Raw genomic sequence first — 27,404 nt, 5'->3', positions numbered from 1 at the left:
CATCAAAATGGGAGGTTGGCGGTGCTGAGGTTAAATATTTAATTGGTAAACTTTGAATATTTCATACGGGTGATGTAAGCGTCAACATGCGCTGTTGTCTTCCTTTTTTTTTTTTTTTTGTAGCTCCCAGATGATCTCCTGCAGAAATCCAACTTGTTTCCTGGTTCTACAAATGATCGTTACCGATCTGGTAAATTGAATTGAAAACTATATTGCGTCAAACACAAAATTTATGTCCGCATTTAAAGCTGTTTTCGAGCTGGAATGGAAGAATCCGTCTACAACTAGTTTTGCTGTTTTTTTGTTGGTAAACACAAAACTAAGATTAGTTGTTTCAAATTTTCATAAAGTCCACAAATACTCCTTTTATAAGTTATCGATCATATTTGAATTGGTCGTGTGATTTCTGATTTAACTGTCTATATTGTGACAAACATTTCAGAGGAACGCATTCAGAGGAATAGATGGAGGGAAATCAAAGTTGATCTCTGGCTGAATCGCTTTTATTTATATTATAGAAGAGCTCAATGAGACGATGCGTGAGATCCGGGGATGCGTTTGAACGCAAGAGCGAGAATAAACGATCCGAGGTGCTGTTCAGGGTCCCGTTTATCGGTCAGGAGCTGTGACATCAGTTGAGGTTTTATTTTAGAAGTGAGAACACACTGAGGATGAGATAGCATTGTTTTGTTTCAATCATCCCTTCTGGATCTTACCTTTGTTTTTCTCTTCAGCAGGTGACTTGTAAATCCAAATATGATGTCTGAGTCCACGAAGATTGTCCCCAGGTCTATGACGCTGGGGTTGGTCTCCCCAGCTCCGTGAGACCCCGATGAGTTTGAGAAAGCCATGTGGGCTGCGAGTGTAGCCTAGAAAATACTCCACTCCTCGGGAAACCTATTTGGTTTGTATATCCATTTAATTGATCTTTCTTGTACCCCAGTACAAAAAGATCCACAGCGGTTTTTAATCCGGACATCCAGTGACTCACGGTGAGCGCTCGTACGTGTGCGTAAAACCGCCTTTCAGATTTCCATTAGTCCGAGAAGACAATAAAGACATACAATCCATGAGGCATACAGAAGAAATGCTTCCGTCCAGAGAAACACTTTTTAAGCCACCTTGAGCTGCTCGTGGTTGATCTTTGAGCACTGCGGGTCTGGAGGCGGAGGAGCACCTTGTGAGTCTGCGGCTCTCCGTTCTCCTGACTCTCCGTGTCACCCCCCTCACTCTCTCTCCCTCTCTCTATCTCGCTCTCTCTCACTCCCTGTTCTCTCTATCTCTCTCTGTCTCTTTCTCTCCCTCTCATCTCAGACCCCCTGTCAGCCAGTGATGACCTGCTCAACCACCCGATTTTGCTGTCACCCCCACACAAGAAGAGGTAAAGCACAATGACAGTCCTGGTAATAACCCCCAATGACAGATCTCCTGTAATATTCCTGTAATATTCCTGTCAGGGTGTCTGCAGCAGGCAGTAATGATCTCATACCTAATTTATTTATGGGAGACATTTGATTTTTCTAATATGACAACGAAACTCAACTGTAGGCAAATGATTTTTCACATTGAAAGCTGGGTGGTGATTTGATTTTGATTGATTTTAATGTAGAGTGTTGAAAGTTTTTTCACAAATGAATCCAACATTTTCTGCATTCAAGGCTCCTGTAATATCTTGGTGATTGAGTAAAGCTGTTTACAGCTGTTGCTCATTATTATTAAAACTGATGGATATAAAGCAGTATGTACACACTACTGAACAGATTACACCATTATAGTCACAGATTGAATGGTTGAGACCAGTAGGTAGATGTAAGAAATTCAGATTAGTTATTCTCTTCATGAAATCAAGAGTATTATGTAATATTTAATCCAGAGACCTCCCTTTCATGTGGAGCAGATCTTCCCGAGGCTCAACAGAGTGATGATGTCATCCTCGTGGAGCTAATGCACAGACGGGTGGGATAGCATGACAGCAGTGATGTCACCAAGATAAATGGGCAGATGTTTCAGTCTCAGCTGTATGCTGCATTTAACTGAGATAACATAAGCAAGAGTGAACAAGTGTTTAGTGCGGGGGTTACTCTAGTGATTTAGACAGACAGATTTCATAAAATAATCAGATTCTGACTGGAATAATTGTAATCTTTGTTTAGGATCATTTTCTAAAAACACTGGTCCTACATTTCGCCATAAGTCAGTAGCCTCCACCTCTTTGTGAAAATACCCATGTGTTTCAACTACTACTCATGTTGTTTGTTAAAACAAGCAGTGCAATGAACGTGGTTAAGAAACAACTAGTTATTGTTATAAACTATTATTTAAAGTGATTTTGAATAATTCAAATTCTGAGTGTGATGACTGTTGTTTGTTATAGTTTAATTTATCATTTCAAATACCAACATGAATTTTCATTGCTCTGTCGTTGTGAATCATCTTGTGCATCTTACTACAGAGAAAATGGCTGACCTCCCTGACATGTGTTTGTGTCTCTTTCCCAGAGGATGTCATCTTTGAAGGGGTTGATTTAAGAATATTCCATCACAAGAAACAAGATCTTTCACAATTTGTTTTTAATGAACCGTTTTCACCATTGATGAGAATAAAACTGTTGATTCAAAAAAGTGACAAACATCGCTGCTTAGTAAGAATAAAATATTTGTAATGTCACTACCATAATAACCATAAAAAATACATTCACTGCATTGTCAGAAAATTATTGGGACAGACTAACCAGAGTATAAAGTTTAATTTTGAGCATTAGCGTCATTATCTTTGGCCTTCAGGCTACATTTCTGTGTTGACCCAGATTTCTGTTTGAAACCATCCATCCATCCATCCATCCATCCATCCATCCATTTTTTTGTAGACAAGCCAATCGTAATCATCTCCTCTTGCCTCTTATCTGCCTTGGGTTTCAATGGTGGAGCCTATCCCAGCTGGCTATGAGGGTGAGGAGGGGTGCACCCCGGATGCAGCACCAGCACATCTTGTTTCCATCAGTTTACATGACTACCATCCTAACAGCCTTTTAACATCATCTCAGTTCACCTGCACATGCAGTTTGTATGATCACTTCTGATCATTTATGTAACAAAATGTATTGATCCTGGAACATGTTGTATCATATATGTTTCTGTCTGGAGCACGTGCCACCTCTCACACAACGTTGTTTCGGACACACTTCCGGTTTGAGACACTCCACTCTAAATGTCATGTGTGCGACTTTCCAACCATGTTTCTCTCATCAATTCCATGACTTAATGTACTTAATCAGATATTAATTCATATTTGCGCGAAGAGAGAGTATATATTGTTGATTTCGTTCAGTTTTAAGTTGCAGCAAGAAGAAAAAGTCATAAATTGAGCAGATCATTTTGATCCAGTACAAACACAAGAGGTTGATTTTGATTGGGAGGGCGCAAACCAATCATTCCAATCCACGATAAAGATGATTTACCACACACGCCATCCAGCTCCCCCCGCTGGAGGAGGTCCGGCTTGGGCTCCTTCTCCCTGCCGCTGATGACATTCCAGGGACCGGAGGTCCCCGGAGACTCCGTGCGCTCCAACATCTGCTGTCCTTGCACAGGCAGAGGGAAACCACGGTGGGCATGTCATTAAAGCCTCCGGGCCCACGGCTCCTCCTCTGTCTGTGGGACCTCTGCGGGGGCCCCCGGTGGTTTTGTGAGAAACGTTTAGCAAATATTGATAGTTCTTGGCCCATGGAGGAGATCAAAGGAGGGAAAGGAGAAGGATCTGTTTGAAAGGAGAGTGGGAATAATCGGTGCTCAGTGCTTCATGAATGATTTATATAGTTTAAAGTAGCCTGCACCTCGGGGGGAAAGACGTTTGGATTTTCTTTTCTAGAATTGTCAGATTTTGAGTCTTTGGGTTCGGTTTTCCCACGTCAAGCCGGTCCTGAAAGGAAAAGATCTGAATGCAAACGCGTGTATTTGATTTAAATAAAATATTTGCAGTCTGGTGCATTAAGCGGATCTGCTGGTGAAAGGACAGATCATCATTTCATGAATAAGGTAGAATAAAAGCAGGAAAAGGTGACCCGTATCTAATTATTCAACCACTGCCACCAAAAAAATAGACATCGAATTTTCATTGTTTTGGTAGATTGTAATAAAATGACTTTAGATGCAGTGGGTTTTGTCGTTTTTACCGTAGCAGCAGTGAGTTTTAGCACTTCGGACAGCGACCACCAGACTCCATCATCTCACACGGACTCAGAGACAAAAGATTCTTTCAGAACGTCTTTTAATCAGAACCTCTCAATAGTGACAGTGATCAAGTTCAACTACATAAGTCGTTATAGCAACAAAACTGTTAAGTGTGTGTGTGTGTGTGTGTGTGTGTGTGTGTGTGTGTGTGCGTGCGTGCGTGTGTGTGTGTGCGTGTGTGTGTGCTAGAACGAGTTGTAACACAAGAGGGCACAATGAGAGAAGAACACGTGGTGGAAACAGGAAGAAGAAATCACAACGTGTTAAAAGTCAGGTAAAGTCATCTCTTAGACGCATACTGTACTTCTTTTTTAAAGATCCATCCCAAGCGTGTTTTCCCAGCATTTGTCTGACAGGTCAAGTGGTCCTAAACATTTCACAATTTTCTCAAAGAACTGTTGAACTGTTGAGAACCACTTAATCAGAGAGACCACATAATTCTTCAAAAGTCCGTTCTTCAAACAGTTGAGTCCACTGGTGAAAGAAAAGAAAAAAAAAACAGCAGCTACAATTACTTTCCTGAAACATCTATAGTGAACGCATCACAATAGAAGATTTTTAGAGCCTTACATGCTCCAAGATTAATCTTCAGTTAAAAGCAAAGGGCCGCAAAGTCAAAGTCTGCTTACCTGGAGAAGGTGATCGCGGTCCTGTCTCAATGGTGTGTCGTCGGTGTCATCCCTACCCAAACTGACTGGTTGTGAACGCAGGAGCTCTTTATATAGAGTTTTTAGGGCTAGGTTCATACAAGCCTCTCATTCAAGGTGGAATGAGGCCCATGCTGGTCTAACCGGACGAGCTGGGTTCCGCCGAGAGCACAACCGGGCAGCCACCCTCAGACAGATAGCAAATACCAGCCAGTACAGGGTGAGAAGTCACATGGTCAAGATGGGTTATAATCTCACTTTTGTCTTCAAACGGTTCTCTAATTTTTAGTGAATTTATCTTCTAGTAAGAACTGACACAGAAAGGTGTACAAAACAAGCTCCATGTTTGGTTTGGATGTAGTATTCCTCACACAGGCTGGCTGCAGCCATTATTCAATTATCATTCAGAACACATTTCTTCAGAGACCACCAGGAACTGTGCACATTAAGAGAAATGACCTCCGCAAATCGGTTTGACGTGAGCTAGTTCATGCACAAAACCAGCTCAAATTGGAAATTGCTCAGGAATATTTAGTAAGCAGTGAATGCAGTTTCAGGGTTTGGTGTAACAAAACACAGCTTTGAAACTTTTTTTTTTTTTTAATGTATTGGTTTCTTCAGAGGTGAATAAATTCCAAGTCATTTCAGAAATTTTTGTAATGTTTTATTTAAATATTCCAAACAGAAGAGGATAATGAAGTGAGAACAAAAATGTCTTGAACTGAATTAAAAGGTAAGTCACAAGAACAAGAGTATAAGAACTAAGAACACAATCAACAAAACGCTTGAAATTGCGGGCTATTCCTTATTGTCATTATAAAAGGCAGCAATGTGACCCTTCCAACACATATCAGAGAGGAATGGGCTCGACAAGCCTGAAAGGCTGAAAGGTGACTACAACAGGAAATAAAATCCTCTGCATCAGGGTCACATGCTTACAACTGCTAAAGTTTGATGACCTCAAAGATTGAATGATGAAACATAAAACTTTCTATCACACTGTAAAAATAAGCATAAAAATAAAGCAAATATACCCTTTTTAGTAAATTTTTTTAGTAACACCAGAAGTCTTGAATGCAGTGCTACAGAGAATACAATACTTAATGTTACAGCTTTCAGTGCTCTTGAAAACTTTTTGGTGCATTTAATAAAGATTTATTCCAGTCTTTTATTGCTGGGGAGTAATGAGATTTTTAAAATCAAGTTTCATTTTAATTCCCTGATAATTACTTTATTAAAACATTGTAATCATGTATTATATAAACAGTTCTGTGGCAAAAACATACATACAATGCTCACAACAAATAATTAAAAATTTTGTGCTTCTGATGAGTTTGTAGGGAAGGACGGAGAGAAGCAATAGCTTCAAGCACCCAGCATTCATAAGCATTCACAGTGAGGACGACCCAAATTCAGCAGGACTTTGTGCAGGACGTGGGGAAAGGGTTAGAACAGTTCTTGTTGCTTGGGGGACTATTAGCCAGTGCATTCGTAGTGGAGGCGCTGAACTCGATGCCTCCAATGCTCTGCCAGAAAAGACACAAGGAGAGACAAGGTTACGACGGCACTGAGGCAAGAAGTAACGAAACTCTCGTCACGACTACACAAACTCCACAAACAAGCACAAACACAGAACACCCCAGTGTAAAGCATGCTGTGTAGGTTCAGCAGGCACCGATGGGCAGAGGGTGATAAGATTGTATCAGTGTAGGTCTGACGCATGTTTAGCCTGAATTCAAGTGATAACTGGTTTTCAAAATAAGAGCTGTTCTAAACATTTTAATTTTATAGAATTAAATCTGTGACAACATGGACAACACAGGAAGATCTCCCATTTAAGAAGCTGGAACCCTCAACTGTTTCTATTTGTTACAACGCGCGGTGAAAGATCTGGTTGGAACAGACACACATTAGTTTCAGTGACAAAAAAAATGTGACCAGGCTATAGCTATCAACCAACTTGAGTGACAGAGAAAAATCTTTGAAGAGATTTGTCGACGGCAGCTGCAGAATTTTACAAATATAAAGCTTTCGCTAATGATGAGCGAACTAGACTCCTCGTGATCGTAATTAACTCATCTGAAAGAAGCTGGTTTCACCAGCTGTAATTAGAGAACAAGAATCCTCATGATCATATATATTTGCTTCTGAACATTCAAACTATCGATTAATCATAGCTCAGTAGTTGTTGGTCATCCAACTAAGATTATTCTTTTCTTCTTCGCCACATTTTCAAGTCTCTTCCGTGGAGGCTCTCATCTATGAAGGGGTAGATTTAGGAATATTCCTTCAGCACTTTTCTTTACTTCTCTTTTCTTCATTCTATCATGGAGCCAGGAGTTATGTATATATATTTATCTTGAATTAAGGGAGTCTATCAAAATTATTAGTTGATTAATAACATTATTGCAATGGAAATCATTCTTTCCAAAACCATGCCTGTTTTTTTTTTAACAAGGACAGTTCAAAGATAAGTTTTCAGTTGATTTGGTCAATTACATTCCATTTCTTAAAACCTTTAAATGTATTTTCTTATGCTTTATGTGTTATTTAAAGGGTAATATGTACTGGGACTTGGTGATTAGGGCTGTCATTAGTCAGGAGGTATTTGGTTGAAACTCCAGCAGAGTTCAGTGTGATGTTCTCACAATATTTGCCCATGTAAATATTGTTTCTTCCTGGTTCTGGGTGAAGTTGCAGGTTGTAACCAGCAATGAGTGTATTTGCTCTTTATTGTCTATATATTGTTGTCTTGTGAAAGCCTGTGTGGATGGATGGGTAGATGGTTTCTGAAGATGACAGTGTGCAAGTGGATAAAGTGGAGTCAAACCAACTATGACAGGGTGACATCATGCTCAATTAAAAATAAAACTGGGAAAAGCACATTCACAACATCGGATTTACCTCATCACTATCATACTCATCATACTCATTAAATCCATCAAATACTGTCTGGAATTAAACGAGACAAACATACAAATCAATTAAAAGCAGAGAATTGTTCCACAAATATTGAATTGAATCTGTGAGTATTTGGCATGAAAGAGACACAAAGCAGGCAGAACAGAGAACAGGGTTTACCCTGGATCTCCTGCTGAGGAGTTGGACTAAAAATGGCACCACTTTGTTCTGACCGACAGCCTGAGCCTGGAACAAATAAGAATAATCAGGAAGCCTTTATGACATTTCAAGTGTTCTTTCATTAGATCACGTGTTCCGGAGAACCCACCACTTGAATTGGTGTCTGTCCGTCATAACCCGGTTTAGTAAAATCTGCTCCGGCAAGACTCCAGATTTCCAGGCCTTCCAGGTCACCAACAGCTGCCAAGCTGACACACAGGATTCAACATTTATTAATACAGAAATGAGCCAGAATTGTTATTATCAATACTCTTAATCAGACCTTGGGAGAACAATAAGTTGCGTAAAGAGATTAGTCTGAAACAGCCCACAAAATCAGGCAAATAAATAAAAGTATTTCTCATTCATGAAACAGATGACTCACAAGGGTGACACACAAGCCATTCTTATTGTCCCTTAAATAAGGTGTGTTTCTGAAACAGTAAATTGGAACTGTCTTGACAAAACCTGTCGAGTGTCTTTGGTGCATACTTGACAAGGGCCGGTCAGTGTGTCCTATGCTCGCTAACGCTACTGATGCAGAACAGATCTGAAGCAATGCTGCCAGGGGGCATTCCTACAGTTTGTGTAGCAGTGAGACAACTGGTTGAACCTGTGTCAGCTATGAAGGATGGGTCGCTGTGTAAGGCCGAGCGACACAGAAAGCCGCGACTGTATTTGCTTGAATGATGAAAGAGTCTCACCTGCAGAGTTCTGTTCCTACTTCATCCATCTTGTCTCTGGAGAAGTGGGCTCCAGTCTTCCTCAGCAGCTGCACAATATCCTTGTGCCTAAGTTAATAAGAGGACATCCAATTGAGTTATTCGTTTAACATTAAGGACATAACTTTGGTTACTGATACAGTTATCTGATAAACCTGATTAAAAAGGATAACTTATAAGGCTGTTAGTGTTAATCTGCAGTATTTAGACTTTCATTCACATTTGATCTGGCAGTGGTTGGAGTTTGACATGTGGGAGCATGTTCCTTGTCCCTGCAATGAACCACCCACGCACGAGTCACTTTCAATGGCAGTGAGTGTGACAGGGGATGAACAATAAATCACAACACCCAAATCTCGTCATAAATGAGTAGCTGACTTTAGAAGTAACAGCTGACCTTGTTGTGTAACAAAAAGTTCAATATGATGCTTCATCTTTTAGAAGAACGTAGATCTAGGGCCAAAAGATTTCCTGTAGCGTCAGAATGAAGCCAGTATCTCGTGTGAGATGGGACGTAGGTTGGTAGGACTGGTTTAGAGGACACTCCCCATAATTGTTGCTTAACACTCCTGACACTCCATATATGGGCATTTGGCTGTTAGGCACCAGGTTGTGCATACCTTCAGTAATGCCACCTCCATGACCTAGTCTTGTGATTTCATTCAATATTTTCAGGGGAAGTAAAGGAAGGAGAGAGGTGTAGTATCGAACGGGTTTAGCATGTTAGCTTTCTAGTGTACCCCCACCACCACCACCACCACCTCCACCTCCACCTCAAATGGAAACAAGTTCATACTTGATGTGACCGTGGTTAAAATAGACCAGCAGTAATTTGGCATAGCTTATACTCATTTTACGTTTTAACCCCGAGGTGAAAAAACATCATGAAAACGTGGCTTTTAGTTAACAATGTAATGCAAAACATTTTTAGAAACTGTTTTAGCCAAATAAAAACAGTTATGACACCTGGCTTCATTATCTTAAAATTATAAAATTCCGAAGCAGATAAGACTCAATGGTTACTAAAAAAAAATGGGGATGTAAGACGTTTTCAACTCCATTATTAACATTATCACTTCAAGACACACAGGAAAAGGAACACATCAGGCCTGTTTCTCACCTAAAGTGTACAGCGTTGCACAGGGGTGTGTCCCCGTAACGATCTTTAGCGTAGACTGTAGCTCCATGGCTCAGGAGGTACTGCACCACATTCAGGTGGCCTTCACACGCAGCGATGTGCAGGGGGGTACGTCCATCGTAGTCGGCCAGACACAAGTTGCTGCCCTGCACCAAACGGCAATGGGAACTTAATTTATGCAGCACATTTAACTACAAGTAGACTGAATACACATTGAATGACAGCATGTAAAAAAAAGTCAAACGTAACCCTGGAGGTTTAAGGACCTGACTGAAAATACTCCAGATTTTTCATTCATCAACAAATTTTGTATAAAAATGCAAAATGATTTACATGATTTCATTGAATTATCTCAGGTGTAAAACATGCACCTAGGTACAGAGGTTTGATAATGCATTATACGTTGCCATAGCAATCACCCAAACTGAACAGCAGCACATCAACTGTTTGTGGTCGACTCCTGCAGTTTGCCTGTAGTGTAAAAGTTCATGAAGCGGAGCAAGAATCAGAGACTAACAACTCATCAGCCCAACATATTCACATGTTGGGCTGATGAAGTCGATTTTGTCAAATTCCCAAACATGTATGCTTCAAATACGTCTATCAAGAATGCAGTCAGAGACTGCAACATCCCGCGACAACCCTGAACTCAAACTTTTACCCTGACCCACTTTATAGATCAGTAGATTAAAGCACTAGCTTTGATCTATGGTCTTACTCACACTGGCCTTCTCCCTCGTCTTTCTATCGTATCCAGTTCCTGAGTGTACAAAAGTTAATTTGATCTTGACCTAGTTTTCTCAAGGTCAAAGACATCATCTCATTTTCCACCCCTTTACCGCCAGAGAAATGTTTCATCTTTCTATCTGCAACAGTTGCAAAAATATTTGGTGGACTAACGGACGGACGAACGGACGGACAGATGGACGAACACACAAACATTGATAATTACAATACATCCTCTTCTCGGCATGTAACCAAGTGGCAATCAAGACTGATAAAATCAGCGCTGTTTCAAAGTGGAAACCTCAGATTAGTGTAAAGCATTGTCTGCAGATTAGTGTGGAGTCTGGCTAATCCGTGACGCTTCTCCGATAAATATGGAATACCTTTCTTTCCAGAGAAGGCCATGGACACATCACACTGCTGTAGACTCAAACTGACTCTAATGAGCCCGTTTAGCAACATGTGACTTGAGTATATCATACAATGTGATTCCATTGAAGTTAGATAGTCATAGTCAACTTTTTTGTCAAATGTACCATATATACACAACATACAGCACGGATGAAATTACAGTCCTCTCAGACCCACAGGCAGTAAAAAAAACACACACGAAAGAACCGCTCTAGCGGGAGAGAGAGGAGCCGCTGTGTGTGCACGTGTCGCCATCCTATCTAATCCCGAATAACTTTGATAAGACAGTTTCCTGTTCGAAGTCAGAACAGAGTACTCACACTTATTGGTAAAGAATAACCTCATGTGAGACACTTCTCAGAATCGGTGCAGCGTGATAAGATTCATCAAATGTTTCTGCTTAAGTCTCCTGAGCAAAATGAAAGTCATTCCATTTCCCAGAATTCTCATCACAATCCCACATTTACTATCCAATCAAATGTGAAATATATTCAGAACCTCCTCTTCTCTTCCTGAGTTATGCTGCTGTTGTAAGAATATCAGAGCAAGTGACCCTTAAGAAGTAAAATGTCATCGCTTTCAACACACCTTTCAACATTTTTTTTTTCACATAAATTTTTATACATAAATCTTCAATATCTAAAAACATGTATTGTGAATTGTGACAACTAATTATTCCAGACTAAATCTCAGTAGCAAATATAAAAGAAGTTCTCTCCAGAAGACTCCACATTCATGACATTGGGATGGACAGCCAGAACAAAGGTTTGTCTCCAGTCATGGCAGTCACCAAGAATTTGTCATTGCAAACATGTACATGTGAGCGCCCGGCCAACTCCAGGCCTGCTTTTCTTGTACGGACTCATCTTTTGTTTGCCATGAATTTGTGTGATTCCTATTGTAGAATATGGACAGTCAGACATGTGGACACTGATCCTGGAGAACCAACCACCAGAGAGCTACGTCCGTTGACCGAACAAAACAAACAGGATTGAGATAAGTAGGGTCCGGTGCTGCTCTGCTGACATAAAGTTTACTCCTGGGAACAGGATAAGATACTTGATGCGTCTGAGTTTGATCACAACAGAAGACCCTTAATAAAACATCGTGAAACAAACCATGAGAGGGTTATTACATCCATGGATACCAGTGGAAAAATAGGTCATTATAAATCAAGTGTGTTTATTTGGAGTGGCTTACCATTTCTGTTAAGGTTTGTAAAGCATCAAGGTCTCCAATCTTTGCAGCAGCACATGCCAGCGGGGCGGTCATAGCATCACGGATGGCTTCCAGGTCCTGCAGACACCACCAACAGTCTTTTAACAAGCATACACAGGTCTGATCAGGGCTGGAATGTGATTTTTCAGATAAGAAAAAAATGAAAAGAGCTGAGTAGCTTGGAGAAGTGACAAGTAGAGACATTATTTAGGTTTATACACACATCGTTTACGCCGATTCCCACTTACTGGCTGCCTCTTCTGAGGCGAACAGTACACAAACAATGATGAGTGCCAGGGAGAAGAGCAATAGCCTGTCTCCATCAAATAAATGATTCTATGTGGACAACCAAGAGAGAAAATCTCACGTCTGGTGCTCAGACATGAGAGAAAAAAAGAAAAAAAAGATCTGTGTCTTAAGCAGATTGAAATAAAAAACTAAACTTGAGATGTGACACTACACGTGTCTGTTGTGTTCTCACCTCCTTGCAGCTGACGCTCAGAGACTTGGCAATGATCTGGATGAAACGACTGTCGGTCAAAGAAAGCTTGGCTCCAGCTAAGTCGGAGTTCATTTCGCCTCGTAGGTTCTGAGCCATCATCTGGGCGGTCCCACAAGATATACAAATATAACTTTCACTTCGTGTGACCATGAAGATGCAACAACACATTACTGAATGTGAATGCAAAACCTTTTTCTTGCCAGCCAGATCGAGATCTTTCTTGGCCAGGACATAGGATAGTTTTGAGAGGGCAGCTTCTGGAGTCATGTCTCCACCAACTACGAGGCCGGCGTCAATCAACACCTGACATAAAATGGGATAACATCACTTGATTGATATTCAGACACAGAAAATAATACAAAATGACGGGTTAGGTTCGACCAATTGGTGACGTGCCTTGCCAGTGGCGTAAGATGTCGACACGGTCCCTCTCAGACACTGGGTGCAGTTGATGATGACGACTCCAGCATCTGTGGCCTTCTTCAGCTCCTCCAACAGGTCAGGACGATTGTCAGGGGCGTTTCCACTGCCGTAGGTCTCCAGGACTACACCCTCCATGGGCGGCTGCAGGAAAGCCCTCACCTGACACGAATGTACCGAAGATTCACATTAGAAACATAAATTAACTGGCAGAGTCTGACTTTGTAGAACCTAAGTGAGGAATTAGTATTCCGTGTTATTTTTCCTGCACCGTCTCTCAGTCCAACGTACGAGTCCGTCTACTCTCCTAAAAGCCCATCTGGTGCTGTGTATGCAACCAGTCTCTCAGTCATTGGTTGGCTGGCATCCTGAGGCCCTATACCACATCATTAGCCATGGCATATGACTAGAATGGCAGATGAATGAAATGGCAGGAAGGAGAGCAATTAATCTGAAGGTCTTAGCTTGCATTCAGTCGCTTGGCATGTTGACAGCAGTGGCTATAAAATGTGAGAAGTTGACATTAAAAGTCTATGGTTCAGTTGGTATTTTTTTGAGGTGATAAGCAGTTTTGACAGAAGAAGTTTGACGCAGATTACTGATGAAGCTCTTATACAGCAGACGAGGGCCCGGTTCCCAATCAAAACGGTGCCTCGTAAAAGACAGTTAAGCGTCGTACGGCGGTCTTGATAGCCGAAGCGGGCAGTAAGAGCAGATTGAGACAGTAAAGAGAGTCTGCAGCAGCCTCTGCAGGGGGAGGTGCAGCTAAATGTTACAGCATTCACGCCAAGCCTCTCTCTTTACAGGGTGATCGGTCATGGCCCATAAGTCCCTCTCATCTTTCTCTGGGCTGAGCTTTGATGGCAGTTTACATGACCGGGAAGGAACGAAGGACAGGTAATAGCACAATTAAATTAAAGTTAAATAGATTTTATTGCAGTTCAACAGAACTACACGTTTGGGCAGTGAGTAACCTTTTAATAATTTATCTTTCATTAAATTTTAATGCTCTATGAATCTCCTTTTCTTGAAGATGTAAAAGCTTTGCCGATTTTTCCTTCCCTTCACATTTTGACCAAATTATATTTCATGTTGGTTTGAAATTGGGTGATGACTCATCAATAATGGAGCGAACCTCACTGTGTTACCGTGACAGAGTACCAACAGCATCACTACGACTTACCGTAGCAGCAGTGATCCCTGGAAACAGCCTGAGAAGACCCACATTCCTGTTCAGCTCGGTGCTAACTTGAAACTTGGCAGTGGTGTTTGCTCTCCACACCGTATCCCAGTTGACTGACAGGAAAGACGTCACAAAACAAATGAACAAAGACCCCTTCTGGAAGAAAAACATAACAGACCAGCTGATGTTGTCCCCTTACTTGTGATGTCGACTTCAGCGGTGGCCAGGGGAGCCAAGTTAGGAGAGGTGAACGCGTTGAAACTCCCAGCATCCACCTTGGTCACACGATTCCCCCTGTAGAGTTTGTTGTAGAAATACAGACACACCTGAATAGAAACAAAGATGGATTGAATACATAGCATTTATTTGAGACTACAGTACATAACAGACACATGCAACATTTAAACATATACAGATGCTTCACAAAATTCATTCAAAACAACCCTTCACTGAAAACGTGTAATTTTGTCCCTCATGGCGGTGAAATTGATGGTGTGTAGTTGGTACCAGACATAAATAACACATTGAAATGCTATTCCTGTCCAGGTTATTGTTAAGTACTTTATTGCGAAACACAGTCTCTTTTAAAGCTTTCTCATCAGACAAGTTCTTCTGTAGAGCTTTTGTTACCTGTCAAGGTGATTCACGCCTGTCTTTGCAGAAGAGAGCAATTCTTAACATGCGGGTGAATTTAAAATATTTTAATTCATTCTTTTTATGATCATTTAATTTATCATGCATCAATCCCACACATATTTTTTTTAAAACTCATAAAAAGAAAGTTTCGTTTTGGTTTTGTTTTTTTTTTCGTTTTTCCTTGACTTGACTTTTTTGAGGCTGTTCAATTCATCATGTATAGACGAGCAGCATGTACAGTATGTGAAATCTCCATTTACTCACCTCTGGAATGACAAACTGGCCGGCAATCAGTAGTGCCCCCAGCAGGTTGTCTCGGCCATCATTCCTCATCTCATAGATAGGCACCTGGAAGATGCAGTCAGACCGGATGTTATCAGGTTAACGTGTCACACAAGCATCTGGCTTCTTTTTGCCTCTTTCACCCCTGAAAACTCTTACCTGTGAACCAGTGAGAATGATGGGCTTGCCCAGATGTTCACACATGAAGGACAGGGCAGAGGCGGTGTAGGCCATGGTGTCCGTGCCGTGAAGGATCACAAAGCCGTCAAAGTTTTCATAGTTTTTCTAAAATCAGACAAGAACGTGAAATCAGTTCAGATGGCAACAACATAATGATCTGTACCTTATGATTTTAAACTTTTATTAGAAATATGCACCTCAATGTCCTTTCCAATTCTACCCCAGTCGTCTGTCGTCATATTAGAGGAGTCCAGCAAAGGGTTGTACTCTATTACAGTGTAGACTATCCTCTTATTGCCTTTACTCAGCCTGGAGGACAGAGAGGTTCATCGATCACTTCCCATCCTTATATACAAACACATAACTATCACGTTTAAGGAAACCAAAGCAGGACAAACAGCTCACACTGAATCCGTAGTTTTAGTCTGTGTTAGAGCAAACATTCAAAAACACAAAGAACACGAGGTTTACTGAATGATTATTGTCACTGCAGCAAAAGATGGATCTCCATTGTGCTCATTTAACAAAGTTGGATCAAGATCTAATTGAATGAGAGAAGTGAGTTTAACGAATGGTTGGGGAACGCTCAGAAAACGAGCAGACTTTATGAAGTGAGACAAACTACCGTAGGCCGTCTGTTTCAGCAGCAGGGCGCAGGAACCTGTTTCAGAAACGCAGTGCTGGAAATGGAAACGGGAGGGGCACGGCAGGTATACCGCTCGCAGGAGCAGCACTCCTCAACAGCTGTCATTCCCTTCCACTCTAATGCTCTCAATATGAACACAAAGGAAGGCGAGGGGGACGACAGGCTCATTTGATACATCTTCAGGGTGATTTGAAAAGACACTGCAGGTACAGCAAAAGCCAGAGTTTCATTTCCACTGCGGAGACGAGCCTTGCATTTTTTCAAGTAAGGGCGCCCCACATCTCCACCCACGACGCAATGTGGACGGGCTGAACAGGCATGCAAATATTTTTATCCTAATCCCCCCTTTTCAAAGAAACAAGCCCCACCACCACCACCAAAGGGTAGATTTATAACACAGCAATCGGAGCTGAATGGCACAGCAGGGGAACGAGCAGGAAGCCCCCCGGTCCATCAGACCAGGGGTCCAACGCTCTCCTCTAATTAGCCTTAAGTCTACACATGATCCTCCAACATATGTTGTTGATAATTCTCACGCCAAAGTGCTCCAAGAAAGCGACATTTAAATCATTAAATATTCCCTTATTGGGCAGCGTAGCCTAAGGGGTGGCAAAATCAGACATTAACATACATGATAACTAGCCTCATAGCCAAGAATAATGAGTGTGTGGGTCTGCAAGAAGGATGAAGGGGGGAGGTGGGAGCTTGTGGCACTGAGTCTCAACATCTCATGAATAAAGGCTCTCAATAAATCAAACTAATTCCATCCAACACAGGCTGCATGTACCCTGACTGCACACGAGGCTCCTCCAGATGATACTGATGCAACATCGCCTCAGGACAAATATTAAAAAGTAATGTCCAAGAAAGACAAATGTACAGTAAACATAATGAGGACATGGTCAGAATCACATTTAAAATATATCTGAATATCATTACCACCATAGAGGAGGTTTTGTTGTCAACTGTCATCAATTTAATGTTCTGTAAGCAGGATTAACGGTGGGATAAATGGATCCTGACTAAAAATTTGTATTTGAATTCAGGCATATTTCAGGAATTGCTATCCACGAGTGTGGGCATTTTGGTGTGGATCCAGATGTATCCGTCAGATTTAAATAGAAATTAATCTGAGGCTGTCTGAGCTGTAAATTATGGTTGCAAGGCTATCAGCTTGTTTTTAAATAAAGATATGACTGAATTAGAAAAGGATAGTTGGGGCTTGGAGGAGACATTTGCTCTGAATGCAATTCTATTATTAGCAATGTTAATGCTGTGTTAGTAATGTTATGTTAATTAGTCCAAATGAGGCACTTATTTCAGACCTTTATCGGGTTGCGTTTTAACAAACCAAGAGCTCATCTAATTGATGACGGAACAGAAATTGTTTGAGGTTTTAAGGCAGTAAATTGAACAGCCCTGCAAAGAGATGACAAACTACCTTTGTACAATCAATCTCAAGATTTTCTGATAAATACATGGATGCCTTATCTTTAACATACTGTACATCCCACTCCACCCCGCTGCTCAGTCTGCTTTCACAGCAGTACTCATCATGCAGGGGGCATGGAGATTAGTGAGAGCCTAAAGAGAGTGTTGATCAGCTGGGTGTACCGCTCACGCTGCTAAGCAGCATGTGCTCCCGATAATATGGATCAAATATGCAACAGAATAAGTTAGATTTGCTTTTCCCAGCAGGTCAAGCAGCAGCTAGTCACTAAAGAAAGCCAGCTGGCCTTCTCCGCTCACATGTATTAAAATCAGCGAGCTGGCTGCTGACAGCGGTGACTTCAGTAAGTGACACAAGAGCATTCAGGAAATACATAGCTGTGTGCTCTGGTGTCCTTCCTGGTATTCTCTCCTATTGCCAGTGGCCACGTCAGAATGTATTTCCTGTTGGGCCAGCATTCTCTGAACATGCAGCCTTTACAGCAGCTGAGGCATCAAACCAATGTCAAGCTCAAGGCAGGCACACACACAATGCAACTAGTGCTACAGAACCCGTGAAACAGCCGGTCAGAATGAGGCGTTGGTTTCCTGTTCAAACAAAAAAGGAATTTATAGTCACTAAAGTTATTATTGGGAAGAGAAAAAGTTCTTTCCTCTTTTTATTAACAATGTGCTCATGGGATAATTATTAATAATTTTTCTGCTACAGGATGATTGATTATTAACACTCTGAGGGGCAAATAATACCTTTTAAATTATTTTTTATGTCTTTGTAAGAACTGAGAAGGGAGCGATTGTGGATGCACTTACGGCAGGACCAGGGTGCACTCAGATCCGTAATAGTCATACAGGCAGGTCTGCTGAGCGTACGTCTCATCGTGGATGATGGGTAACTTGCGCAGGCTTTGGACAAAAGCATTGGCTTTTGGGGCGAGTACTGCAGGTTACATAAACAATTGATTATTGTATTATTTCACCTCTTCCCATTCACAGGATTAGTTTTCATTTGAACAGTTTAAGATGGTGACATTAGTCTCATACTGCACCCTACTGGCAATTGTCGAAAATTACACACTTGCTGAAATAATTATGATTCATGAATTCACTGATTTAAGCAGTACACACGTTTTCTGGATTACTAAATCTGAAGTGAAGCGCTGTTAATACAGTCGTTATAGAAGAAAAAGAAAAAAAATGTTAGATGTGAAATGGTTGTAAAGAAAAAAAAAGATCTCATTGATCATAACCCTTGAGCGCTATGAGCAAAAATACTGCAAATTGGCATATTCAAACATAGGTTAGCATGTATTTGCTACTTGTAAACACCAGGTGACACCTTAGCTAAAAAAAAAATTGGCATGACAAATGTGAGACAATATGATCTGTGTATTTAGATTACCGTATTTTCCGCACTATAAGGCGCACCTAAAAGCCTAACCCGTAGTGCGCCTTATAATCCAGTACGTCTGATATGTGGATTAATATTCATATTAATATTGGTGAAAAACATGATCGCTGAAAACAAGCAGGCAGTCTGGCCGCCAGTCATGCCGCACTCCGCCACCATTTATTTTTTATTGTGTGCGCTTTATAATCCGGTGCGCCTTTTATATGAAAAAAAGTTATAAAACAAACAAATTATTATATTATTATAGTCCAGTATGCCTTATGGTGCGGAAAATACTGTAATGAATTTACACAGCTGAGCTCACCCAACAGTGTGATCCAGCTCCAGGGCCAGACCAGATTTACAGACACTTATTCAATAGCATTTTAAAATTTATTCAATAGCCTTACTGACTTTCTGGAAAAATGTCTCCTCAAATGTGACTAGGACTCCTTCTAAACTTTGAAATGCTTTTTTCCAGGTAAAGAAATTGAACAGTAATTCTTCAAAAAAAGACGATCACCCATTCATTCTCTGAATTGTAAAGGTAGGTGACTCTTTAGTTGACGAATAGAATAGAATCCCAACACAACTGCCTTAAATCATTGATGGTGGACTTCCTTGAATTACAATTTAAGGTCTGGAGCTTAACTCTTTTATTCCAAAACTGCTCTGACTGACTTCGATACAGTGTTTGATATTTGATTGTGAGGCATATTAAAAGCAGAAAGTTCTTATGTTTCATGCTAGACTCAAAAACATTGATTTAAGAATATGCAAATGAAGAATGGGGATTGTGCAGCAGTCATCCTGGATCATCTGGAGAGTATGATGAGTCATTTCTCGTGGTATGCTGGAAATGACAACAAGTTTCCAGTATTTCAAAACTTTCTTCGTTGATGGTAAAACACTTAAATGGTTTTGTAACCCCACAACAGGTTTTTGTCACAGCTTTGCTGGAGTGTATATTGATTTAACCAAAAAGGGAACTTCAATATTTACCTGTGGTTGTATTAATAATCCTGATCTAAGAATTATTCTCATTTTGTTCATCAAAGACATTCACTGTTGGATAATAGTGCTAAATAAACACACAGCAACAATTGTTCACTGATCTGGGTCCGGTCTCGCTGCATGTTTGAAAGTAGCAAGTCTAACATCTGAGTTTACATTCCTGTTGAATTCCTGAAGTACTTCAATGACTCGCAGACGTCTTCATAGAAAAAGGTATGAAGTGATTCAACAAAGATCACCAGATAGAAAACTGGATATAACCTTAAAAAGGTTGTGTTGTAGTTTATTCCTGAAGCTGGGATGACCTTTGAATTTATTTTTGCCGCACTAGTTGCTGCAGATGTTGCCCAACACGGAACATCAACATCTAGTTATTCATTCAGAGAATCTATGACGTTGATCCATCTACAACCAGACCCTCAAGAACTTCTGAGGATCCCCTTCACACACACACACACACACACACACACACACACACACACACACACACCTGTTAGCGTTAACCTGTCCGATTTAATTATACACAGGTGTGTGTGTGGTTCGTTCACCGTCTGATTGGACACGTGACAAAATCAATGGAGTCCATTAATTCCCTCTGACTAAATTATAGATGATCGATATAAATGGGGTTGTAACAGGAGAATATCACTCCCCCACGCAAGAAAAAAAAAAAACCCTCTGAAAGCTGGTTGTGGTGCTATTTTGGGATGCACTAGTTAGCACATGTCACGCAGGGCTGTTACGCGTGCCCACATTGCCCCGTTGCGCGTAATGACGCACATGCTAGCCCAATGGTACCTGCTGGGCTAGCCAGATAGCACCCGGGTCGGTTCGGCGGTACCGTTATCGTGGAGCGTCATCCCGATGGTTCCCCCGGTGTTGATGACCAGGACGCGCGCCTCCGAGGTGGCGGGGGACGCCAGCGGCTCCACGGCAGACTCGATGGAGTTGCAGCTCGACAACTTTCTCCTTCGTGACAGATGTAGCGAAACATTTCGTGGAGAACCAACATCGGCTGTCCCTTCTGTGGACTCTAGCTGTGGCTGTGACAGAGCCCGGGCGAGGGACGTCAGGTTATAATCCGACATAACGGCTGGTCAAAGTGATGACGGAGCCGTTGATGACCTCTAAGTAACGTCAGTCCAGTACGTTCAACACGCGGACGTCCTCGAACGCTGCGGACACCTTGAGATGCGGGACCGTTTCTTCTCTGATTGTGCGGACGAGACGCGGCTCTTCCATCGCGGTCACACGGGATGAAAAAATAGGGGCGGTGCCCTCATCCTGATCAACGTCATCGGCGTGCAGCCATGCGACACGCGAGTCCTCACCTCTGCGCTCCCCTTCCTCCTTCCAACGTCGGTTGACCGGCTGTGGTCTGACGTCACTGGAGTGGGTGTGGCCTAAATTGGTTTGCGCCGAAATCGAAATAAATGAACTCCGCTGAGGACATGAGGTTTGTTCTGTTTGTGGAAAATGTTATTGGAGCTAATTAAATTAATTAACGTTAAATAAATAAATTTCCACTTGTCACAGAATTTAGTTGATGTTTTGTGATGGTTCTGTTATTAGTTGTCATCTTCCTTTACTTATTTTTTATGAGTAGTCTGAAGCAGTTTACCACAGGTGACCACTTCCATGTCAAGCTGACCCACCGTAATGAAGACATGATGATTTGTGAGAGCACTGTATCCACAAGACGTCTGGGTCAGCTTGACTGGGGTTCAGCCCAGAGCAATGCTGAAGGTGGAGCTCCACAAGGTAAGTTGCCATGGTGGTGATAACTCACCATTCACAGTAGGTCATCTGCATCAGTATCATACAGCCAGAGGGGCAACAGCAGTCCTGCTGTGCCCTCATCAACCATATATAACAAATCAGGATCAATTAATGAGCTTTCTCGATAGGTTCTGACCAGCTACAACTCCACAGCAGAGACCACTGGCACCCAGAATAGGTCTGCACACAACAAAATAATAAGAATTGTCTGCACAATGGGCAGCATGCTGGTGGTGCAGTGGGTAGCGCTGTCGCCTCACAGCCAGGAGATTCCTGGTTTGAGTCCTACCTGTGCGGAGTTTGCATGTTCTCACCGTGTCTGAGTGGGTTCTCTCAGGATTCTCCAGCTTCCTCCCAGCTCCAAAAAACATGCAGTTTAGGTGAATTCATTCATTCCAAAATTGCCGGTGTGTGTGTGTTTGGTTATTTGTCTTTCATGTGGCTCCGTAGTGCACTGGCGTCATGCTCAGAGTGTCCCCCACCTCTTGCCAGTAAGTCAGCCTGGATAGGCTCAGCAACCCGTGTGACCTGCAAAAAAGAGGATGAATCAGAGGATGAATAAATGAATGAATGTTTGCAGAATGACTACATCAGTGCTGTGTCGACAGGATGTTAAGCAAGTAGTTACAGTAATGCATTTAAATGTGAATTACATAGAATTTCCAGTATCAGTAGACAAGTTGAGCAGAGACAATTACGTGTAATTAGTATTCCAAAACAACAAACTGCTGTTTATTACTGACCATAAAACACAACTGTAACACTAGTTATTGATGTCAAAACTGCATTATTTTATATGGCATAACTGTGAATAACACAGTAGTGATTTATTGAGTGGGAACTAATTTATTAAATAATAGTATCTTTATTATTTGTTCATACTGAGAAATGGGATATCAACATCAGTAATTCTTTTAATCTATTAAGTCATTATAACCATGCATTAGTTAATCATTGCTTCAGTAGTATATTCTACAGTAGTTATGTTTACTCATGAAGTGTCAGAAATAAACGTCATATACAAAATACATACAATTCAATGTTTTGAATCACAACACTAAAAGTAAGAGGACCATTGTTTCATAATCAGAAAAATAACATACTTTGTATGTAATTCAGGACACAAACATAATTTAGGATGTAACATTTTCTTTAAATTTGTGATTAATATCTAATCCAATATGTCCTCAGTTTTAAAACCACCTCTGTCCATAATGACAAATGTTGGACCGGCTTCCACAAACAATATACATACTGGTGTAACATTGACCCACATGCGCCACTATCTTTACAGTGATAACATGCACAGTTACCGCCTTACCACACCAATATGTTGTCAAAAGTGCTTTGCCTTTCTACTTAGTTTACTGTCGATGCAATTTCAGCTGTATAAGTAGAGCAAAACCAATGTGAACAAGGCAGTCAGAGACTGCAACGTCCTGTGACCCTGACCTACCCTGAAAGTAGGTCAGGGTACCCTGAAAGTAGTACCTGACTAGTGCATAGACTAGTACATATGGAGAAGGCTAGTGTGAGCAAGACCATAGATCGGTAAGACCATAGACCAAAGTAGGTCAGGTAAACATTTTGAATTCAGGGGTGTCGCGGGACGTTGCAGTCTCTGACTGCCTTGTAATGAAAATGTACTCTAGTATATGGGCGGGGTCTTACGTTATAACTGTCTTCATATAGGATAAGAGCCACAAGGGGGCGACGTCACCTTTTACATACAGCCACCAATCAAACGACTACACAATATATGAAATATACTTTCAAATAAATGTCTACTATTTTAACTATTTTAATAGTGTAAAATTCTTTAAATCTTAAGACGTTCATGCAAAAATATATATATAAAACAATAAAAGCCTTAAAAACGGGTACCGCTTTGAATAAACATAACATTTCATTCATATACTGACGTTGTGTAACTTCCGATAAGAAGTAGATGTGTGGTTGTGGTTGCACAACTAAGAAGCGTTCTAGGTCAGTTCATGTCGGTTCTAGTATTTAATATTAATTCAGTGGGTGTTTCATGGACCTCTGCCACAGTGAACGCCGAGCGAGGCGGCATCGACTGAATGAAGCAGACAGCAGGAAGTGGCGGTGGATGCAGCTCCACACCTTTCCGGTGTAGCAGCACTGCGACCAGCCCGATTCAGAGAAAAACGAGAGCTGGGTGGTTTCTATCGGGACGAGAGGGCGAGGAAAGAGGTAAATTACTAAGATTTCAGTCACGTTTTTAACTTAAAAAGATTTGAGCTAAACATTTGATTATTGTGGTGTGTATTTTATTTGTAGATATGTGTACTTTGTAACCGCTAAACATCTCGTTAGCTTAAAGCTAGCTGTGCAACAAGCTAGCTGATGTTAGCTCGCTAACAGTTGTTAGCATCCTGAGCGGTAGCGTGCTAATTTTGCCATGTCTGACAGTGTGATCGTAAATCTCTTTAGGGAGGAGAGAAGCGGAGTTTACTGGCTGAACACACGTGGTGCTAAGTCATCGAGGACTTTGTGAAGACCTCCCCTTCGGCACGCGATTACAACCCGGCTCGGAGCTTCATGGACTAGCCGCTGAAAAAGTGGTTGGACGTTTGGTAGCTTTGAAAAGACTAAGGGCGCAACCGATAAGGAGGACGAGCAGACAAACACCAGGAGGAGTCGACAAGGACCGCGGCTTTTTTGGGGAACCTTCTAAACGTACGGCATTCGCTCACTGCAGTTTTTTTTTTTTTTTTTTTGACCGCTGCGACCCTGTTATGTCAAACAGTTTGACGCTGATCTGGACATCAGAATGAACGTCCTGCGACAGCTGCTTCCAAGTTCGTAGTGTAACCGCACCATGTCGTCTACAGGCCCTGCAAACATTGTGATACTCTGAACATAAATGTCCCAACACTTCACGGAACGCAAAGACTCGAAAGTGAAAAATCTCCCAAGTATTGTGTGTTAAGTGTAACATGAGTCTGTGTTTTTGAAAAATTTCAAACATAAGCTCTTCACTGGGTCATGTTCAGCCCATAAACTTAAGGTAGGGTCAAAGTTAAACATTTACAAAACCGGACTTTATTCTCCTTTGGAATTTATGCACAAGAGTTCAAAATGGGTAAAATGCTTTCAAAAATATTCGGCAACAAGGAGATGAGAATATTAATGCTTGGACTTGACGCTGCAGGAAAGACAACAATCCTTTACAAACTAAAACTCGGACAGTCTGTTACCACAATCCCCACAGTCGGCTTCAATGTGGAGACTGTCACCTACAAAAATGTCAAGTTCAACGTGTGGGATGTCGGAGGCCAAGATAAGATTCGTCCTCTGTGGCGACACTACTACACGGGCACTCAAGGGTTAATTTTCGTGGTGGATTGCGCGGACAGGGATCGCATCGATGAGGCGAGGCAGGAACTTCACCGCATCATCAATGACCGAGAGATGAGGGATGCCATCATCTTGATATTCGCCAATAAACAAGACCTTCCTGATGCCATGAAGCCGCATGAAATCCAAGAGAAGCTCGGATTGACGCGGATCAGAGATAGGAATTGGTACGTACAGCCCTCCTGTGCGACCACCGGTGATGGACTGTATGAGGGCTTGACATGGCTAACGTCAAACTACAAATCTTAATGATTGAGTGCAGACTGTTTTAGGTCGAAATTATAATAACGTTGCTAGTAACAATTTGTCAAAATGAGTATGGTTAAGAAAAAGTTGATTATCTCCCATTTATTTTTAATACCACATTTACCCTATGACTAATTTATCTTAAACTGGGTTTGCTGGCTTAAAATTTGCTTGTACTCTAGCAGGCTGCATTCATTACTTTGGGGCTTGCTTGGTGAAGATTTGATTCGAATATAACAGCCACAGAGATCACCATCTTTGCCTATTATGTTCCCTATTTTATATTATTTTTCTAATGAAGTTTTTCACTGGGAACTAAAGCTTGTTACAAGGTTCTTTAGTCTCTGTTGCATTGGAGTTTTTCTTCTTCTTCTGAAGTGAGATCTTTATTTCATGTAGCCTACGTGAAGGACTTTACATTTGTTAAAACACAGTACTGTGATGGAAAGTATTCTCAATGGTATTGACTGAAAATTTCACTATTTCATTACATTTCTTATTCATCAGTCTTGGCACCATGTAAAACATTTACGTATTTTGTTACCCCTCTCACTTCCTATATGTGCGCCATATAGTTTACTGCTTGACCTTTTCTGTCGCGTCTTCATGCCTAATTGTGCTGATTATTCATCAAATGGGCCTCCAGTAACTCTTGAACATGCTTGTGGGGGTGCATTTTTGATTTTGGGTAATATGTAGTAGGTCGACTCAATTTATCCAAAGGAATGTCATTCAGCTCTGAACTCTCAATCTGAACCACAGTGGATTAGTCTCAGTATCGGGACATTATATGATAGCCTATATCTGTAGCATGTGTACAAAAGTACAGTTACCCGACATAAGAGTCCATCTGTCATGCAGTCAGAGGGAGCTGTTTACCACTGAATTGTTGAAGACACCTTGTGGTGCAGTTCTTACTCCTATTTTGACTGGGGGAACCATGTACAGAACAATGTCATTGTAATGTCTTATTAAAAAAGTGATTTTAAATCTGAGTTTTGTTTTTCCTTTTTTTCAAGCGTTAGTGGTTTACATGATTAGGCCCAGGTTTTACTGAGGAGAAAGTTCTTTAGTAATGAGATGAGTTATACATGAAAAGTGTTTTCAATTTATTCTTCAAATTAACCTGCAGCAAACGTTTAAGAATAAAGTAGAAGTATGCTGTTTTAAAATTCTGGGTTTTATTGCTGTCGGGCAGATGCTCCATAAAGTTGTTTGCCCCAGCTGAGTTGCCAGAAAATGGGAAAATGTACAAAACAGGAAGTTTGACTGCTGTGCTTTTTTGTAAAAACAACAAGCATTTGATTGTTTGCTGGGGAGTGTGGAGGGGGTTTCATCAGTGGTAATATTCAGCTGAATTGTGAATTTTTTTCTAAACATTGCCCTTGGGTCATGAGCCACTGTTGATGGTGAGCTGTTTGCTTCATTCTTCTGAGTTTAGGTTTGGTTGAGTCTCGTATTAACTAGTATTAAAAACTTGTTTTTCTTCATCATTGTAGGGTTACTGGTGAAAAATTAAAAACTTGTGAGTAAAGCTATTCTGGGGTGTCTTCAAAGTAATGTTACAGCCCTTGAAGAGCCACTGACAAGTTTATTCAATATTATTCTGCTGATTTATTTTCAGTCCGCACCCTGAACAGTAGTGGTCTGCCAGTGTTTATACATCCACATGAAAAGCAACAATATAAGTTGCTCAGAAACCACAGATGGTACTTTTTTTACATTCACTAAATAGGATCCATTCTGTATTGTGAGTGTGCAAGTAAAACTTTTTCAGCTCACACTTTGTATTCTTGGCTCTCCATGTGGAAATTTGACTGTTAATTCTATTGTATAAATGGAAAATCTAGCGTTCAACCAGTTATAGAGACTACTGGATATTTGCTTTTGCGCTACAGAAGTATCTCTCAAGCCAGGTGTCACAGACATGACTCCACTAAAGAGAAAAATCAATTAGCGAAGCCAGCTACACTGTTAGTCAAGATAAGATCAGGGCTTCTGAGGGTATTTGTAAATACTTGCTTGCTTTTATTAAGGGCTGGGTCCTGGGCCTCCATCAAGAGTGTGATGGCAGTTAATTGGGCTGTA

At 41.2% G+C, this 27,404-nt stretch overlaps 3 protein-coding genes across 8 annotated transcripts in view; 1 reads left to right on the top strand and 2 right to left on the bottom strand.

Moving 5' to 3' along the window:
- The window catches only part of kif26ab (kinesin family member 26Ab), a 68,154-nt gene extending 66,987 nt beyond the window's left edge, over positions 1–1,167 (bottom strand). For both annotated transcript variants that reach the window (XM_068338359.1, XM_068338363.1), the window contains exon 1: positions 717–1,167. In XM_068338359.1, coding sequence (XP_068194460.1) covers positions 717–851 — 135 coding nt within the window. In that variant the 5' untranslated portion in view covers positions 852–1,167. The remainder of the gene's footprint in view (positions 1–716) is intronic.
- A 4,366-nt stretch (positions 1,168–5,533) lies between these two features.
- Positions 5,534–22,507, bottom strand: aspg (asparaginase homolog (S. cerevisiae)). Of its 5 annotated transcripts, XM_068338842.1 has the most exons (18): positions 20,752–22,507; positions 18,320–18,446; positions 18,062–18,097; positions 15,612–15,723; positions 15,394–15,519; positions 15,217–15,300; positions 14,516–14,642; positions 14,317–14,429; positions 13,110–13,295; positions 12,903–13,016; positions 12,693–12,812; positions 12,194–12,289; positions 9,839–10,002; positions 8,701–8,787; positions 8,106–8,205; positions 7,958–8,023; positions 7,781–7,828; positions 5,534–6,402 (listed from the first exon to the last, which is right to left on the bottom strand). In XM_068338842.1, the coding sequence occupies exons 1-18, from the start codon at positions 20,996–20,998 to the stop codon at positions 6,289–6,291; spliced, it is 2,067 nt and encodes a 688-aa protein (XP_068194943.1). In that variant the 5' UTR covers positions 20,999–22,507; the 3' UTR covers positions 5,534–6,288. The 5 variants fall into 5 exon arrangements, with proteins under 5 accessions (XP_068194943.1, XP_068194944.1, XP_068194945.1 ...); XM_068338843.1 differs by lacking the exon at positions 18,062–18,097 and having other exon boundaries at positions 20,752–22,505; XM_068338844.1 differs by lacking the exon at positions 7,781–7,828 and having other exon boundaries at positions 20,752–22,504.
- Positions 22,508–23,722: 1,215 nt separating this feature from the next.
- arf6b (ADP-ribosylation factor 6b) lies at positions 23,723–26,301 on the top strand. The gene is made up of 2 exons (XM_068339486.1): positions 23,723–23,903; positions 24,144–26,301. The coding sequence occupies exon 2, from the start codon at positions 24,792–24,794 to the stop codon at positions 25,317–25,319; it is 528 nt and encodes a 175-aa protein (XP_068195587.1). The 5' UTR covers positions 23,723–23,903; positions 24,144–24,791; the 3' UTR covers positions 25,320–26,301.
- Positions 26,302–27,404: the final 1,103 nt, after the last annotated feature.

The sequence above is a fragment of the Antennarius striatus genome, chromosome 17, assembly GCF_040054535.1.
Source record: "Antennarius striatus isolate MH-2024 chromosome 17, ASM4005453v1, whole genome shotgun sequence".
Classification (NCBI taxonomy): Eukaryota; Metazoa; Chordata; class Actinopteri; order Lophiiformes; family Antennariidae; genus Antennarius; species Antennarius striatus.
This window is presented reverse-complemented; position numbering and strand designations above follow the sequence as displayed.

Excerpts from the sequence above, each read along its gene's own strand:
- aspg (XM_068338842.1), bottom strand. The coding sequence starts at position 20,998 with ATGTCGGATTATAACCTGACGTCCCTCGCCCGGGCTCTGTCACAGCCA. Across the intron at positions 18,098-18,319 it reads GAGTGCACCCTGGTCCTGCC|GAAACCAACGCCTCATTCTG; the intron begins GTAAGTGCATCC and ends TTGTTTGAACAG. Across the intron at positions 8,024-8,105 it reads GACAGACACCAATTCAAGTG|GCTCAGGCTGTCGGTCAGAA; the intron begins GTGGGTTCTCCG and ends TATTTGTTCCAG.
- arf6b (XM_068339486.1), top strand. The coding sequence starts at position 24,792 with ATGGGTAAAATGCTTTCAAAAATATTCGGCAACAAGGAGATGAGAATA.